This window comes from Lepisma saccharinum, chromosome 2, assembly GCF_977018435.1.
Source record: "Lepisma saccharinum chromosome 2, izLepSacc3.1, whole genome shotgun sequence".
Taxonomy (NCBI): domain Eukaryota; kingdom Metazoa; phylum Arthropoda; class Insecta; order Zygentoma; family Lepismatidae; genus Lepisma; species Lepisma saccharinum.
Window position 1 is genome coordinate 82,043,845 of NC_139230.1, and position 20,040 is coordinate 82,063,884.

Below are 20,040 nucleotides of genomic sequence, written 5' to 3' on the forward strand. Positions count from 1 at the left end.
GAGCATCGACGTTTAAAAAACGAATTTACCGGGCCGCCCCCTCGCGCAGGTTGAGAACCATTGCTAAGCTGCTGCTTCGAATGTGAGCGTTGCTACGCACAGTCTGTTGCGCTTGTCAGTTGTTCGAAAACTTATTTGGTAGTTGCCTAGGCAACTAAGCGGATGTGAAACCAGTGCATGATGGAATACAAGTTGTGTATATAAACACTTAATATCTGTCGAAAGTGTTGGATTTGATTTGGATTTGAAGCATGTCCTTTATCTTTTGAATGGTATGTATATAGTATTATACAGTATAACATAGTATTAAGGAAAATTCTTGGCAATTTTTCGACAAGAAATTTCGGTAACACGTTACTATACCTGAGACAGATTTCTTCAAATTTACAGGAGAAAGTACTTACGCAAATCATTTTCTGTAGCGTTGTTGATGTTCGGGAATGTAATTTTGATTCATTTTTATGCGAATGCATGTGGTTTTGTACGAAAATCTATTTCCGACGCGCTATTGCTGCTGCCGCCATTTGCTTCCTGCATGAGAGCACAATACGCTCTCGTATTGTCCGTATATGCTAAATTGAACGAAAGGAGTGCTAATGGAACCAAACCTAACAGGCCTAACCTAACCTAGCAGGCATACTTCGTCCCCGTGATGGTTCTTGGGGCTATCGTGAATTTTTGGGCTAACGTCAATGGTTTTTCTGGCTCAAGGAACGATCAACGGTAAGCTATCGCCATGTTGTGTGTGGAAATAAACGAGAACAGTTAGTACTCGTAAATGTAAGAAATATACATTACTTTCCTAACAAATTCAATTATTTCACCTAAATAAGTGTTCCGGAATGCAGAATAGTACGTTAGCAATGTCAAAAAGTGCGAAAGAAATGATTCCCAGGTGTCTCAGGTATAGTAAAGTAGTACCAAAATTTCAAAGTATTTTAGCATCCTGATTTCGCGTATCAAATTTCACTGGATGTTCTAACACTATACTGAATGCAGGCATGAAATAAACTTTGCTTTTAGTCATATGTTGTCTACCATGTTTAGTGGAGATAGTTAATAGTTTATGGCTGATACTGGTGTGATTTAATGTAGCTTGAGAGCAAATTCAAACAATCAAAAATTTATGTCAACATGTAACTTGTTAAGATTCGAACAATGTGCGAATGCTGCATCATTTCACTGCTTCCAAACATTACATGGAACAAGAAAGTCCTTGACGATCACGAATGTTCGCCTTTTACCATCAAAATGCCTCAGTACTACTTTACTATACCAGAGACACCTATCAATGATTTATTTTGCAATTTTTTACATTGCTAATGTACTATTCTGCATTGCGGAACATTTATTTAGGTGAATTAATGAATTTCTAACGAAAATAATGTCTATTTCTTACATTAACGAGTACTTACTCTCTCACAAACCATCCACGGGTAGCCTCAAAAACCATTGACATTAGCCCAAAAATTCACGATAGCCCCACGAACCATCACGGGGACGAGGGATGCCTACTAGGTTAGGTTAGGCCTGTTAGGTTAGGTTCCATTAGCACTCCTTTCATTCAATTTAGCATATACGGAGCGTATTGTGCTCTCGTGCAGAAAGCAAATGACAGCAGCAGCAATAGCGTATCGGAAATAGATTTTCGTACAAAACCACATGCATTCGCATTAAAATGGATCAAAACTAAATTTCCGAACATCAACAATGCTACAGAAAATGATTTGCGTAAGTACTTTCTCCTGTAAATTTGAAGAAATCCGTCTCTGGTATAGTAAAGTGTTACCGAAATTTTCCTTGCTCTACAGAAAACGTACATCAAATCTTAATTTTATATCTGTATTTTTAATTGAGGGGATATTTTAAAGATGACAAAATTTATACCTCACATTTTGAGTATGTAATACAGGTGAAGTAGCCTATTTGCAAGTTTAGATAGTAGATGCAAGGGTGGAAAATGGTAACTAATGTCAGTTTTTCATGTTAATCTGTAATTTTTCAGTTTTTAAAATGGCAGTGTCTGCTGCCACGTTCTTTTTCTGCTGGAACCTCAAAAAAGATGCACGTGGCAGTAGACTCGGTCTTTGTCTTATCGTGATTTCATCATGCTATGTATGCAATTACGTCTGTAACACATACTGTGAAGTTGTAGCAATTACTTTCACAAAAATGTTTTAAGATTAGGTCCCTCAGCATTCTTCTAATAATAATAGTAGGTTAGGTTAAGTTCTGTTAGCATTAAAATAATATCGCTAAATGTTTTCTAAAGATAAAGGTTCTAAATTACCTGTACATTCATTCCCACTAATCATAAACTTGCATTTCTCTCGTCTTAATCTGTTCTTAAGATTTGTAACACAGCAGCAAATTTGACGCTTATTCTTACTGCTGACACGTGCGTGGCAGCAGACTCGGCCTTTTAAAATTGGTCAGCATATTTTTGTCAGCGTAATTGCAGTTTGTGACATTTTCTTTTTACGCATTGTTTTTTTTGTTCACTGAAGACAAGATATATATATATATATATATGTGTGTGTGTGTGTATATGTATATTGTAATTTTTCCAACCAGTATGTCATGTTTATGAGATCAAGGTACACTTTGTTAATATCATACTGGAGCTCCTACAGATGACAAGAGCAGTTCATGTTCATTACACTTCCACATTGTAATAAACATTGTGCTATTTAAGATCAGGAGTGAAGGGAGAAAGTGAAAAGACAGAGAAATTATGAATTGATGGAGTTAGGCAATGAAAATAATAATGTCGCAAAACAAAGAAACGAATCTGGAGAATTTGAGACATGAACATAATACAGCTCATGTTAGAAGGAGTGGGGGAAAGCAATGGAAGAAGCGAATGAGAAAAAATTTGATACCGATGAAGTGCAGATAACTATAGAGAAAGAAAACAATTTATTAATAATATTTTTTTCAGTAAAAACAAAAGACAAAATTAAAGAGAACTTGTGCTGCATTTGAATATCTGCTACACAACTTTAAAAAAAATGGTAACGGTTTCAAATGTTTAATGATTTTTTGCAAGTTTCATGTGAGTATTACGAAGTGCTTTTGAATACTGGGAAAGATTGTGAAAGTAAATTCAAAAGTTGGAGAAATTATGATTTGAAATGTAACTTACACGAGCATCCACATTTTGCATTCTTGGTTTTCGGTCATCTCGGACCATAGGTGTAGGTTATAATTTCAGACACTGAATTTTATATGAGGTTCAAGGGGTGTTTTGTGCTTGAGACCCAACATTACATGATGAGGTGCTGGAAGATTTAAGGGCATTATCTTAATGTTAAGAGTCTCAAACCTGACCCACCTAACCTGACAATCAAAGCACTTAGGGATGCTTTATTAATGCTAAGAGCCCTAAACCTGACAAGCTTAAGCTAAATTGAAAGCATTTAGGGATGTAATACTCCTTCGCACCCAAAGCACATGAAGTTGATGGCAGCAGCAATCTGCATCAAATACAACAATAAATGAATGGATGCTTGCAAACAAAGTATCATATCGGATTATGCAGAAGGGAAAATCGTTCTCCATAAAATGCACACTAGGCTTCAGAAGTATGTGTTAACAGACATAAATAGAAATCGAACCATGTACAAAATGTATGTGTAGCTACCATGATTACTTCAGAATTAAACAATCAGTACATGTACATTTTGTACGATAATGAAAACTAATGTTTTTTTTAAATGAATTTTTACTTTTAAGTTTAAAATTTATTGATATGGTGTAAATAAATTGATTAGTAATTTTTCACTATGTGGTCAGCTAAATCTGTAACCTGACCACTTGACTAGTTCCCACCCCTGTAAATGCTTGGTTGAAGATGGCATTTGAAGTGAAAATTTAAATATCGAAACTTTGAAGATCAAATCATACAAATTGCACATGTAATTCCCACTTAAAGTTCTTGGAGAGTCATATTCTGACTGTCACGGAAGTGATGTAAAAAGAATGTGTCCCAGAGAGATTCCAAAATCCTTAACTCTCTGTACTCAAACTAACTACTCTGCCATGGTGGTAAGTTTGTAAAAATAAAATAAAAATTGCAATTGCTCAATGCACAACTAATAAAGTTAAAGACCATGATACAAGATATTGATATAACTTAATGTCACAATATTATTTACTCAGTGTATCATGGGTTTACTGATTCATATGTACTACTATAAAATCTTGCCTCCAAATTACAGACTGACATTAATGTTGGAATTGCTAATAATTTCTTGGCAAACTGTCATTTCAAGAAAAACTCAATATTTATTGAATTTACGCTATACATGTCAATGTTGTCAGAAACACAAACACAAAATATAGAAACTAATGTTACTAGCATCCCGCAGCTTGGTGTGGTATCATGGTATCATGCTTTGGCCTCTGGCTACAGGATGCACTCAGGTTCTAGGATCCTGGAGGAAGCGTAACAACTTTTCTTCTGAGATTTCAGCCTGTGTATGGGACCGGTGGTCACTCACCATCATGAGAAAATTGGGGAGTTATGAATGAGTAGTGTAACCCAGTCATGGAAACCTACAACAGCAACTGGGTGTTTGTCTTTAAAAAAAAAACATTCATTTATGCATATTGAACATGCACCTCTCAGATCATTACTACGTCAAATGACACGCAAATCATATCCTACAAACACTAAGCATGCACAAGATATCTTGGTAACATTATCGTATGGGCAAAACGGATTCCTTGAAATTTCCTTCAAATTTACAGGAGAAAGTACTTACGGAAATCATTTTCTTGAGCGTTTTGGAAGTTCCTGAATGTAGATTTGATCCATTTTAATGTGAATGCGTGTTGTTTTCTGCGAAAATCTCTGTCCGACACGCTGTTTCTCCTCACGCCATTTGCTTTTTGCATGAGAGTGCAATGTTCCGTGTGTTAAGACAATGCAACCCCGTAGCCAGTGTTTCAGCCTCGCCGTGTTTTCACTAGAACCACCTGTCGAGTTCGGAACAAGCCAATTTTTCCGAATGGGTGTCACTTATCGCACAACATTGTAGCAACATTGTGTTCCGACGTCACAGGAGAGAGGTTTTTTTATAATTTTTCTTTGTAATTATGCTAATGGAACCTAACCTAACAGGCCTAACCTAACCACGTAGGCATTCCTCGTCTCACGTCTGACGTCAATATTCAAGGTTGGAAGGAAGAGAATTACGAATGAAAGATGGTTCCAACCCGAATGGGTGTCACTTATCGCACAACACTGTAGCAACATTGTGTTCTGACGTCACAGGAGAGACCTTTTTCATGTTAGGCAATACAAAGGTAATGCGTCTCTTAGCGAAAATATTATTTTTTCTTTGTATTTATGCTAATGGAACCTAACCTAACAGGCCTAACCTAACCACGTACGCATTCCTCGTCTGACGTCAATGTTCAAGGTTGCAAGAGTGTTGTGCGTAAAGGAAGAGCATTAACGAATTGCGAAAGAAAGATGGTTCCGAATTGCGAAAGGAAGATGGTTCCGAATTGCTGTTTATGGACAATGAACGTGGTAAATCGCAAGGTTATTTCACAAGTTCTACACGTAAATGCGACGTATTAGCATAATTTCAAATAGGGGCACGAAAGTAGATATTTTCCGGTGAACGAGGTTGCACCACTGCATAAATCGACAAAACACTCTCAGAACGCCCCCTAAACCAGTATGCTATCACGGCCATAATGTGTTACAGATTCGAAACAACAAGTAACAGTAAGTACTCGTAAATAGAGAAAATAAACATTATCTTAGTTAGAAATGCATTATTTCGCCTTAAGAAATGTTCCGCAACACGTTAGCAATGTAAAGAAGTCCGAAATATATGATTCGTAGGTGTTTTGCCCATACGATAATAGTACCGATATCTTTAAACCATGTGACGTGCACCAAAACATAATCTGTACTAATTCTTGAACCCAATGATGTTACACATATTTGAAAGAAGTTAAAGTGTAGTTACGTAATGTTTTGGTTTATGTTCTAGAGCAGTATTGGAAGTATTGTATATTGAAAATTGGAAACCATGGTGTTTTATTTTCTGCTACTTCGATGCATCATTATGTTTAATTTTTCACAGATATAAAATTGTGCTTTTCCATTGAGTATGTTACTAGACAGTAATTGTTACTTGTGCTTGCTTTATCCTAGTTGTATCTGCAATTATTACATATATTATTTCAAATTTTAATGTTAAAATAATACTCTGTACTTAATGCTATTGTTTCTCAGGTAACTTCTTGAGGACACTTAGACATATTGATAAGGATAAAACCGTGTTAAAAAATGTTGTTAGGAGGGTTATTCCACATCAAATGAATGCATAAATCAAAGATTTTGTCATCCACCATCTCAGATTTTGATGAAACTTGATGTACACCCTTCTCTTATAGTTGAAGGAAATCCCCTAAAATTGTTTTCGCTCAATCAGAAACGGGTTTAAGTTTAGAGCACTTTGAAATGTCATTTAATCCATGTTGCCTTTCACTCTTAAGACCCTCGGCACAAGATACCCTTACATTTTATTTTTTTCCTCCTTAACCAATGAAATTTTACACAAAGCTCAATGAAATAATGAGAATATCAGAAAAAATATATCAGCAATCAATAGATTTTATAAAAGTCTAAAAAGGCATAATTTTTGTGGTGGAAAAACTAGGTTGTAAAAAACTAGTTATGAAAACCTGAATTTTCAGCATGAGGGCATGATGGAACCAAATTTTTTTAAAGTTGAAAATCATTGCAAAGACATGCCATTCAACATCAAAAATGTTTGGTTCCATCATGCACACATGCTGAAAATTCAGGTTTACATAACCTACTTTTTCCATCACAAAAATTAGGCTACTATTTGTAATATATAATATTTGTAACTTAATTTGTTTATTGATCTCTTTATACTTTTATATCATTGAGCTTTGTGTTAAATTTCAAAGAGATCTGATCATTAGTTAAGGAGAAAAAATAATAAATAAAGCATTAACGGGCTTTGCATGCTCCCTGGGACTTTTGGCCTAGAACAACCTTCTCATTTTCAGAAGCAATAGCTTCATATTTTGGAATATCACTTAACCCGCTGATGTCACTTCATTCGCTGCATTTTAGTTTCATATCAATAGACACTCATGGTTCCCACTAACATTGCGATGCTCTTCACGTAAGTCTTTCAGCATGAAACCTGGTCCAAGAATACCATTTTAGTGTAAATGTCCTTGTCACACTTGATGTATTTGGAAGCGAAAGTGAATGATCAGATCTGGATTCTGATAAAAGTGATACTGTAACACTTATTTCCACTATCATTGTGATCATTGAACTTATCCCCTTATTTTTACATTGTGCAGAATTTGTTTGTCTAAATTTACTATGTGATTTTGTTCTCTTTGGGTAACTGCATGTATGATCTGTGATAATTCAACAACTAAAGCATATTTTTAACTTACAGTCATATGGCAGTGTATTTATGGAGTCATTTACAAATATGTGACAGATTTTTGTAGCGTTAGATGAATTGAGTAATTAAAATGGCAATAATAGAGCTAGTGGATAACATTTTATTATAATTCCATAAAAGAGGTCCAAAACACGTAATAATATCTGAAAAAGGTCACTACTTTTCGATATCTCTTGGAAATAGTAAATTCAATTTGGTGGTTCACAGGACCATGCAATGCCTTTGTGCTACAATCTGGCACCATGTCCATTACAGGTTTAGAGTGACAAACAACATGGACTTGAAGACATTTCAAAGTGCTTTAAAATTATAGCCATTTTAGATTGAGCGAAAAAAATTCAGGGAGTTTATTTCAACCATAAGAGAAGGTGTACATCTAGTTTCATCAAAATCTGAGATGATGGGTGCAATAACCTCATTGAAAAAACCTCATTAAATGACCCAAGTGAGAATTAACCATGCCACTGTGTTCACACTTCTGTGTAGAAGTTGTTGTTTTTTTATGATCAGTGTATGGTATGAATACATTTAGTGTACCTTTTGGATGGTTTAACATGTTCAGTCCACATATGAAAGGTTATGTCAGTTGCTCATTACTTTTTTTATTTCATTCTGTTTAGTTGTACCATCAAACACAATGATGTATACAAGTTATGCTGTTAATTTACAATTCTCATGTAAAATTTGCACTGTCTTACATGTCTGTCAATTTGTAATTAACGTATTTATTTTGGTACTATTATCGTATGAGGGAAACACCTACGAATCATATATTTCGGACTTCTTTACATTGCTAACGTGTTATTTTTGAATGCGGAACATATCTTAAGGTGAAATAATGCATTTCTAACTAAGATAATGTCTATATCTTCTATTTACGAGTACTTACTGTTACTTGTTGTTTCGAATCTGTAACACATTATGGCCGTGATAGCGTACTGGTTTAGGGGGCATTCTGAGAGTGTTTTGTCGATTTATGCAGTGTTGCAACCTCGTTCACAGGAAAATATCTACTTTCGTGCCCGGATTTGAAATTATGCTAATACGTCGCAAACCATTGACATTAGCCTCACAAACCATTGACGTTAGCCCCACAAACCATTGACGTTAGCCCCACAAACCATTGACGTTAGCCCCACAAACCATTCATGTTAGCCCCACAAACCATTCACGTTAGCCCCAAAAACCATTTTCCGTAAGGTTAGGTTAGGTTAAGTTAGGTTAGGCAAGCATAGTTAAAAAAAAAATACTAGACACGTGGTTCTAGTGAAAACACGGCGAGGCTGAAACACTGGCTACGGGGTTTCATCATCTTAACACACGGAACATTGCATTCTCATGCAGAAAGCAAATGACGGGAGCAGAAACAGCGTGTCTGACAGAGATTTTCGCAGAAAACAACATGCATTCACATTAAAATGGATAAAATCTATATTCAGGAACTTCCACAACGCTAAAGAAAATGATTTCCGTAAGTACTTTCTCCTGTAAATTTGAACGAAATTTGAAGGAATCCGTTTCCCTCATACGATAATGTTACCTTTATTTTTATTATGTTAGTCACATTTTAAAGTTTTCAGAGGATTTTCATTCTTTCCTATTTTGTCTAATAAACATATTGTCTAACATTACAAACTTATATTGTACAATTTTATTTGGGTACACTCCTCTAACCAATACATATTCATTTCATTTGTTTCTTCTACCAACAGTTTGAAGTCGCTATTTGTAAACACTCAGAAGACATGAATAATCTTCATTCAGGATAAAATAATCTGTAGCCCAGAATTTCTTCTTATAGCCTTTTCTTCTTCCTGGGAGGATCCGGGATGCACCAAGAATGTTCAACTTCAGAAATGTCGAGACACACTAGTGAACAGATTCATCACACTAGTGAACAGATTCATCATTTTCGGAAACTCTCTCACCCTCACCCTCTCCGCTATCACTTTCACCCTCACCACACTTCCAGTCCTTCCAGCAATGCTAAAATATTTTCCTTGGTTATAATTCCACTTTTCTCCCCATTTTGAGATAAACCTGGGGCACCTACTATGTTGGAGACATACTGGTAATGTGCTAATTGCTGACAATCGAATATCAACTAAAGGTTAAAAGATTATAAATCAGTAACTTACGTGTGTAAGCATGAGATTTGTCGAACTACGTTTCGAAGGTTATACTACCTCCTTCCTCAGGTTGAAGCAATGTTTACAGACACCTGACATGGTGCCTCATCGAGAAAGTGTTGGTTGAGGATTTAGGTCAAAAGGTATAGGAAAAGACACTTTCTAAAAATATGATCTAAAATACACATACTAAAACCGCACAATACTCTTTTAAAACAAAAGAGCGTTCAAAACTCCTCCCCTCCAGTCTTTCCAACTGGGGCTCGTGAGTCATAAATCCAACGTGAATTCAACTTCCACCTCGGCGGCTTTCCTAACTTAAGGGGTAACATGGAAGCCCATCTCATCTGTATTCCCGGCGGCTTTATCCCATTTTTTAAAAAAGTTTATCTAGCTCTCTTCCAAGTTTCCGTCATCCCTATTGGGTTTATTCCTATCATCCGTGCATATATAGGCTGCCTCATACACATTCCTATACACTTGCTCTTTCACAGCTGAACACACAATGGTCAGTAGTGAACGTCAGCACCAGCATGGTTCATGAGCTTGACTACGGGATGTACAGTCCAAGTGGAAAGTTTGTAACAGTATTTATGGCCAGACTAGGTAATATAATAATGAGTTATGGAGAAGCAAATTACTTATCAAGTTTTTTCTATATCTATTTGGGACAACCTCCATGGTGCAGTGGTAAGCAATGTGCACTATAATGTCAGGGGTCCTGGGTTCTAATTCCGGACTGGGCATGGTCCTCTTATCAATTTCACATCATTCATCCATATCTTCATCTTCACGATTAGCCAAAAAGTGTCAGAAAGGCATATTAATATTAACCAAATCAATCATTTTAAATTATTATTTTATGCAGTTCTTCTACCTCTTGGGTTAAATGCAATGACCGATGAGGATAAATGATGAGCCGGAGGAATGGCGATGGGACAGACATAATACAATGATACCTGTCCAAGGTCTGAACTTTGGACCTCTGGTTTTGTAACTTTTACAGAAACTCTAAAAGTAGGGTGAAAGGAAACAAGATTGTACAATGCATAACTTAAAAACTTACAATTATAGATTTTGATCAAGTTGGTGTTTTAAGTCCACTTTATGCACAGTAAGGCTAATCAGGACTGGACCTATAGTTCAAAGTTGGATCTGAACCACTATGTGCCTCCAGAGGGTATTGAACCCAGGACCCCTTGATTACGTGGTGGCAACTTTACCACTGCATCATCGAGGAGGCCCAGAAAAACTCACAATTTGTCAGTAAATTAATATTGAGGGACAATTCCTGTGAAGTGTTATTTCATTTGTTGATGCGTGGTCATCACATTGAGTCACATCTAGTTTCGAGAGAGGAATTTGCTTCCATATTGCTTTCAAGTATTTCTCAAATTGTCCTCACGATGCTGGGACAGCACAAAATTTTGGAACTAACACCAGCAAGCATGTGGCCAGTGAAGGTGCTCGGGGGACTGCAGTTCTTTCCCGAAATCCTAGAAATATCTGATTTAAATAGCATGTAGTGGTAAATAATTGATTGATAGAATGAATTGTTGTTTTAAGTCCACTTTATGCACAGTAAGGCTAATCGGGACTGGACCTACAGTTTAAAGTGGGATCCGAACCATTATGTTTCTCCATCAAGTATCAAACCTGGGACCCCTTGATTACAAGGCGACAACTTTACCACTACGCCATTGAGGAGGCATAGTGCCTAATTAAATTTACATCATTAAGAGGATTATACATCTTGTATGGTAAGTTGTTATATTCAGAAGATATCATTTTCCGCGCATTAACCACCCCCCCCCACACATTTTGTCTTTAAATGGTGGCTGTTTATAAGGGATAATACCCCTCCAAAATAAAATTCTGGCTACGGGCCTGCCCACCAGGGTTTGAACCTTGAACCTGTCAAACGAAAGACGAGAGTGTAATCATTTGAGCATGTAGGAACCTTTGTTTTATCCAGTGCCATCATATATTCAGTTTTCCACACACAAATAAGACAACTTTTAAGAAATTTGACGTGTGCATCAATTTTTTTTTAACATTATCATTCTCCAAGTGAACACCCAGATGCCATAGAAGACTCAGGCTCGTCCCATAGAATAGTGCTTAACACGGTCGCCTTGAACTAAGGGGTACCGAATACGATTCCAGTATAAACTGTATACATGAGATGCCTAGCTTCAACTCATTACACACACATTTCATATTCGCACTGTTGTCATACTTATACACCTGATTCCAGCACTCCTTTATATCTATAACCACAAGAAAGGGTTTTCTCTACTTCTCAGTTTTCTTTGAGCAAATTTACAAATCTAAAAACTAATGGCATTGTTCTTGGTATATCAGCCATTAAGTTAATGAGTTCATTCTGCATTTAGTTTCCCGAGTAATGGCTGTGGAATTTGCTAGACTATTTCCATATACTGTTGGGGGCTACAGGAGAAAATTATGTTCCTTTTGAGCATGACTACACACACACACACACACACACACACACACACATATACATACACATATACATACATACATACACACATACATACATACATACATATATATATATATATATATATACCACCTGGAATAGCGAAGAAACCAGAAACAGTAGTGATGTGAGGTTTGCGGGGAAACAATAATATCAAATGGGGCCGTAAATCGGAGGTATGGGGTGGGTCGAAAAATATCGACAAATGGGGCATCTGGAGCAAAGTCATATTTTTTTTAATGGAACGATATACAATAACATGCATAATATAAAAGAGCACACGCAGAGAAACACAACACCGTTGGTCTCATGCATCTACTGCACATGGGAACGAAGATATGGCCATGTGAAAATATGTAAACAAACTAACAAGTGGCCCACTTGTACCACGGCATGTACAAGTATGAGATGTCGGAAGTCATTGGACAAGATGAAGACAGAACGTGTTAAAGGAAGAAAAAATACAGTAGACATCATCAGCACCATGTATTTGACAGTGTTACAGCATAATGAAAATGACCATGACAGTATGTCGAAGAACCACTGCGTAAGAAGGGAAAACCTGTCAAAGTGTGTGTTCAAAGTGGTGGCCGTCAGCTGCGATACAGGCAACGAGGTGCCCACGCAAAGATCGTTGCACAGAATGTAGCATCTTGTAGGGAATGTCCCTACAGGCTGCAGTAATGCGGTGTTGCATATCCTCTGGAGTTGTTGGCACATCCCGGTAGATAATGTCCTTCAGTTTTCCCCACAGGATAAAGTCTAACGGTGTCAAATCTGGGGAACGAGCCGGCCATTTGACAGGCCCTCCACGTCCAATCCAACGATTTGGAAATGTATTTTCCACACATGCTGTAGCGCGTCTTGCACTGTGAGCTGGTCACTCATCATGTTGGTACCACATTTCCCTCCTTGTCTGAAGTGGTATGTCCTCCAATAGTACAGGCAGTTCATGTTGTAAAAACTGTATGTATCGGTCAGCATTCAGTGTCCCTTGTATAAAAAGAGGGCCAATGAGATGTTTGCCCACTATACCACACCACACGTTCACACTCCATGGGTGCTGGCGTTCCACTTGGCGAAGCCAATGTGGATTTGTCACTGACCAATAGTGCATGTTCCTTAGGTTGACATTTCCATGATTGGTAAAAGTTGCCTCGTCAGTGAAGAGGATACGTGACAAATCAGGTGTGTCGTGTCGTAACATCCATGTGCAAAACCGAACACGGTCCACAAAATCATTCCCGTGAAGTTCCTGATGGAGGGAGATATGATATGGGTGAAACTTGTGTGTGTGTGCAGAATGCGCAATACACTTCGCTGACTCATCCCAGCATCCGTACATGCTACTAGCTCCTTGAGGTTAAGCAACCATGTTCTACGTGTCACATGTCACACCACCCGAGCTCTAACTGTAATCATTTTCTTATCTTATTATGAACTACATATTTGCCAAGTTTCGTGTTTCTATCTCATTTCCTTCTGGGTGTTGCAATTTTAATGGCGAGCAGTGTATTATGTGTTGCTTAATTACCTTTTGGATTTTGAGTTCTTTCATTTCTATTTTGTCATCTGTTCAGTGTGTCACAGACAACTAGTATCAGAAGAACGAAATGGATAGAATAAATTGTAGATGCCAACTTGGTAACTAAATTTGCAAATATTTGACATGCAAGCTGAGACATATGACCACTTCCACTTGAATTCTATTTTCTTTCTACCATTTTTCGTATTGTTTGTTTACTTCCTGTTAAGTTACAGAACGTGTTTTCTCATTTTGTTTTACGGTACATAATGTGGCTGATTTTACCTATGTCATTTTACACAGAATATGTGTGTTCCTGGCAACCCTGTAACGCATTGCTTCACGATGGGATATGACGTCACAAATGCTATCAAATGTTGTGTTGGGTTGCCAGCATTCAGGCGGCAAAACAAGCGTTTTTGAACGACTGTAGCGCTGCAACAAAGTTCCAAAGAGAGAAATGGTACTGAGAAAGTTGTTTGTTTTGATGTCCTCTATACGTTTCCGTGGTCCATGGGTGCCATTAAAATGACACACTGTATATAGTATATATATATATATATATATATATATATATATATATATATATATATATATGGTGTATAAATAGTTTGTTAATTTATAACAGTATGATAGAAAATAATGTTACATTTGAGCTTCTCAATCTGATCAGCTTATGTATCAGATGTATTCCCTGAAAGGGGTTAAAGTAGAGACAATTTGCAATAAATTTGACCATATGATACCCTGTCCGAAAATTAGTAGTTTTCGAGATAATTGAATTTCTATTGTTTTTTTTTTTTAAAAAAAATGACAATTTTCCACATAAAATGATGAATTGAGAAAAAACTGCTCATTGTTGGCACTTATTTCAGCGTTTTCTGATAGCTAACAAATAAGTGGTTCATTGAAAAAAAAGTTTTCCCCAATAACAATCACATTTAAGTAACGGGTGGGTCTAAACTTACAAGTGATGATAAAAAATGCACTCTTAGTTTACTTGGCAACGTATTAATAACAAAAATGGTATGACACGAAGCGTACAAATTACTTAAATTACTTCCTTGCGTCATCTGCTATCCAACAAGGTACAAATGTTGCTAACATTCACATCTGTGTACAAGAAATAATACTTCATTCATCTTCATGTGAATAGAATCAATGAACAATACCATTAAATAACATTACACGTCTTGCTCAAAGTGGGCACCTTCGTTACGAATGCAGGAACGCAGGTTTTTACGGACATTTGGTATCGTAACTCATGATGTGATGGTGTCCTTGATGTGTTGACCAGCTGTTAAGATCCTCTCCCTGAGTTCTTCTTGCGAGTTTACCTGTGTCTTGTAAACTAAGTCTTTCATGTGGCTCCAAATGTAAATGTCACAAGGTGTCAAATTGATCAGGGGATCGAGCTGGGCAGTCATCATGCTGATAAATCATGTCACGTCTTGTAACTAGAGGCACATCCTCGAACAACATTGCCATCCCGTTCCTCAAAAAATGTTCATAAGTGATGCCATTTAAGATTTGGAGCAGGAAAAATGAACCCCGTGGTTGAGTGGATAAGAACCAATTCCAAGAATTTAATTCAAGATGAAAGAACTTCGATGTATCACTATGTACAGATGCAAAAACAACAAAAAACACCCATGATAAACAATATTGTGGATTCAGGTGGAGAATCGCATGTGAGTCAGCCAGGAATCATGCAAACATTTTATGACTATTATGTTGAGCTTTATCAGACTGGGGAGGGGGAATCAGAAGCAAGGGAGACACTACTGAATTCTCTAACTAATGGTTTGCAAGAAGAGGACAGACAACTTTTAGATACTGAAGTAACAATAGAAGAAGTATATGAAGCATTACGAACATGCAACCTTAAAGGAGCACCAGAAAAAGATGGTATTGGTTACAAGTTTTATTTGCAGTTATTTGAAATAGCGAGAGACATTCACATGGCAAAAGATAGCGAGAGACATTTGCATAGAATGTTATAACATGTGAAGTAGACAGTTAAACACGATACAACGAGTGTGGTTTTTGCAAACATACATGTTTAGTAAATTCAACTATATGGCCCAAGTGATCCCAATCAATCAAAAATACCTGAGAATAATGAATTCAGGAATTGGTTGGTTTATGTGGTATGGACATTTTTTTCGAATACCACTATCAAATCTATGGCAAATGAAACTAAAAGGAGGATTGGAGCTGACAAATATTGAGATCAAATGCAAATCCTTATTCCTGGCACGATCCCATATGCTATCTGGCATTGAAGATTCCATTACATCATTATGGATACAGTTATGGACGGAGGAATTTCCACCCCAAAATCTGCCAGATCTACGCAGATTGAAAAAATGACCGATATATCTACGAAGTTTGATGCAAGAATTCAGTTATGTGGTGCTTCCGCCAGAAGGTGAAGACGTAAAACCCTCTCAATACTCATATACACTGTTTCACAAACAGTTGCAGATACCGACTCACCGCACTGAAAAACATTTTCCCAATAACAGATGGCAAAATGTTTGGAAAAATTTAAATAAGAAATTTTTTGATACAACAGTGTATAGTGTTTGGTACAATGTAATACATGATATCATACCAACTAATGAATGCTTACATAATATCAAGAGAGTAACAACTAATAAATGCCACATATGTGAAGAGATAGACACCACTGAGCATAGAATTGCAACATGTAATGGAGTAAAGGGAATTTGGAAATGCCTGACGACATATCTAGGACAAATATGTCGAACAGCACCTCGGTACTTTCAACCGTCTATGTGTACAAGACCAGATTTCAAATATTTTCCAGAAAAGAAAAACAATGCAGTAATTTGGTTAATAGCTAATACAATATATTATGTATTTTGTAAAAAGTATGAGAACAAATGAGTATTTTGGAAACTACCTCAGTGTTGTTTAGAAAACAATAATTGTATATTTGTGGTGTGAAAGTGTCAACAGGTATGTAATATATGAAGAAATGTATATTTATATTACAGGTACAAATGCATGTTTACGTCAAAAAAATCTTGTATCAGATAACGAAAATGGGACTCTTACTATATTACTTACTCTGTTAAAAATTCTATACAATACTTTTAACAGAAATTATGTAAGTAAACAGATGTATTTTGTATATATGCTGATAAAATAAAAAATAATGATAATAATAATAATAATAATAATAATAATAATAATAATAAAAGTTGTTAGCACATCGTGCTGCGATGCTAGGGATCCCAGGTTCGAATCCTGCTCAGGCTTGGTTGTTTGTAAATGTCCATTCATCAATTTCATCATTTCATCCCTCATCCCCATCTTTGCAAATTAGCCAAGAGGCACAAAACGTGAAGTAAAATAAATTAAATCAATCAATCAATCTATCTATCTATCTATCTATATATGTATGTGTGTGTGTGTGTGTGTGTGTATATATATATATATATATATATATATATATATATATATATTGTATTGCAGAAAAGGGAAAAATTTGAGCATGGAGAACCAGACACAAAATATTTCCATGGATGTAGCAACTATCAATTCATCTATTGAGGAAAACCCATTTTTAAGGTATTTTATTTACTATTTATTAATTAAAAGTTAATTTTTAATTTTATGGAATGTGGTTAAATCTATTAACAAATAACCTTGAGATACAGTTAGTGATCAATATTATTTTTATACTGTAAATTTGGATCTGACTTTGTTAGTGTGAATAACAACAACAAAAATGCTAATTGGAGAAATCAGTAAGTAATAAATATGAAAGGGCATGTGAATGTGAATTTATAGTTTGATGAATGTAAAACAGTGGTACATCTCCCTCCTCTACCCTCTTCTTTACATTACCTGCAGAAGTCACAGGCTCAGGTGCCAACTAATTTAGGATATTCTTTCTTGTCAGTTGATGACTCACCCATCCTTCTTGCTCTTGATATTTCATGGTACTCTGTGGTTATGGCTTCTCCATGAAAGAGGGAACAGCGGATAACAACAATACGATAGGCTTAGTTAAATTTCCCAATCCCTTTGCTTTTAGTCACACACATACAAAATCCTATTATTTCCTGTGAAACATGGAATTCTAATTAGGAGGAAAAAATTGATATGGAAACCCAATGATCAAGCTCTTATGCTCTGTAATCATGCAGTACCAGGTTCAATCCGCTGTAAAAACACATTTCACACTGGATTAAACTGGAGGTCCAATCTGGATTAGTCTGAGCGTAAAATGTACTTCAAGCAAACTTTGACTTTTGTCCTCTGCTCGGAGACCCCTCCTCATGAGGTTGCTTCCAAGGAAGTTTATTTTTGGAGGGAGGATGGGATCGAATTTAATAAGTTCAAATTTTCAAATTATATATTTTACGTCGTTCGGAAAGTAAGTTCCATCATGCCATAAAATGAAAAATATAAATAGTAATATCATGATCTTTATAGGGGTGAGAATATATACATGGTACAACATTCACACATAATCGCTATAAGAATTCAAGCACGCATCACAGCGAGATACCAAGTTTGTTATACCCCTATCATAGAACGTTTCCGCCTGAATGGAGAACCATTGGGAAACTGCAAGTTTCAGTTCTTCGTCAGTACCATAATGTTTTCCAGCAAGGAATGCCTTAAGGTGGAGGAACAAATGAAAATCAGATGGGGCAAGATCAGGACTGTAAGGGGGTGTGGTAGTTTTTCCCAAGGAAGGTCGTCAGGAGTTCCTGAGTTGCGTTTGCCACATGCGTACGAGCATTGTCGTGGAGGAGAATGACACCCCGACTGAGCATGCCACGTCGTTTGTTTTGTATTGCACGACGCAGGTTTTGAAGTGTCACACAATAGGTTTCGGCATTGATGTGCTGTCCACGCTCCATAAATTCCACAAGCAATACTCCATGCCTATCCCAAAACACAGTGCACGATGCACATGATTTTTTTGTTCGTAAGCTTTGGTTTTGGTTGCGTTTTCCGCGGTGACGCGGAGTGCCTCCACTCCATGGTGCTTCGTTTCTGTTCTGGGGTTTCATGCAAAACCCATGTCTAGTCTCCAGTCACAATCCGATCCAACAACTCTTCCCCCTCCTCACTATACCGTTTCAAAAACTAATGCACTTCCCATTGTTTCCTTTTTGGCATTTTCGGAGAGCTGGTGAGGGACCCAACGGTTACACAATTTTCGAAATTTCAAATTTACTATTACAATTTCATACAGCACAGTTCTGGAGATTTGTGGAAACTCTAATGAAAGCTCAGACAAAGTGAATCGTCTGTTCTCTCTAATCTGCTCTTCCACTAAACGAACCAAATTGGGATTCACAACAGACGGTCGACCACTTCGTTCTTCATCATGAACACTAACCCGTCCACCTCGAAACCGTCTCACCCATCTTCTTACTATTGAAGCACTCATTATTCCTTCTCCGTACACCTCACAAATCTGACGGTGGATATCCGTAGCTGGAACATTACGTGCATCCAGAAAACGGATCACGGACCGCACCTCACACGTGGCGGGAGTTTGGATTGTCCGAAACATAACAACAACGCACTACGCACTACTCTCCTGACCAACTTGCCTCAGACTGACGTCTGGACTTCATCAAGGTTGTGGCTACACAAGGCGCATGCGCATTCACACTGCCCCGCTTGCAGCGCCACGGTATTCATCAGTGGAACTTACTTTCCGAACGACGTATATATGCATGTGATTAATTGAGAAATTCGACACTTGTAAACTAGAGGGTCAGTTGGGAAATCAGAAGAGTAATATGTAGTAAACTATGTTTCTCTATCTTTCAATAAAGCAGGCAATGTCTTAACTGACTAACTCTCTAGCCTTCTTAAACCTAAAGGTTTATGGCTGCAGCAACACAAGCCTTCCATCTGTCCCAATCCTGGGTAAGATCAACCCAATCTTTTCCATCCTTACCGATTTCCTTCAGGTCCATCTCAACTTTATCCTTCCATATTTGTCTCAGCCTTCCTACAGGTCTTTTAGGCCAGCCGCACACCGGATCTGACACAACGAGTCACGATGCAACACAACATGGCGAGACACAAAGCAACGTGACGAGTCACTTTGCTTTCGACAAAATGAAACAAATATTAATTATTCTTATCAGTGTTTTTTTCTGGAAAGAAAGTTTTCGGTACAAGTTAGTTTTTTGTTATTATTTGTTATTGTGTTTATCATAAGAACTGCTCTAAATATTGTGGTATATAAATGATCATTAGACCTCCTATTTTAGGTATTTAACCTATTTTTTTCCTTTCCAGGTAAATGAGAAATAAAAAGTTACATCAGCTATTCATTAAAAAAAAATGCAACAAGTTATGAAGTTTTATAGTGCCTAAAATAATCTATTTTGCTTGTTA

The 20,040-nt window shown here is 36.9% G+C and overlaps 1 protein-coding gene across 1 annotated transcript in view; it reads left to right on the plus strand.

Annotated features, from left to right (window-relative positions):
* Nucleotides 1-238: 238 nt before the first annotated feature.
* LOC145982795 (uncharacterized) overlaps nucleotides 239-20,040 on the plus strand; it is a 39,799-nt gene continuing 19,997 nt past the window's right edge. Inside the window, exons 1-2 of the mRNA XM_083116163.1 lie at nucleotides 239-272; nucleotides 17,140-17,235. Of these exons, the coding sequence (XP_082972289.1) occupies nucleotides 17,159-17,235 (77 nt within the window). The 5' untranslated portion in view covers nucleotides 239-272; nucleotides 17,140-17,158. The remainder of the gene's footprint in view (nucleotides 273-17,139; nucleotides 17,236-20,040) is intronic.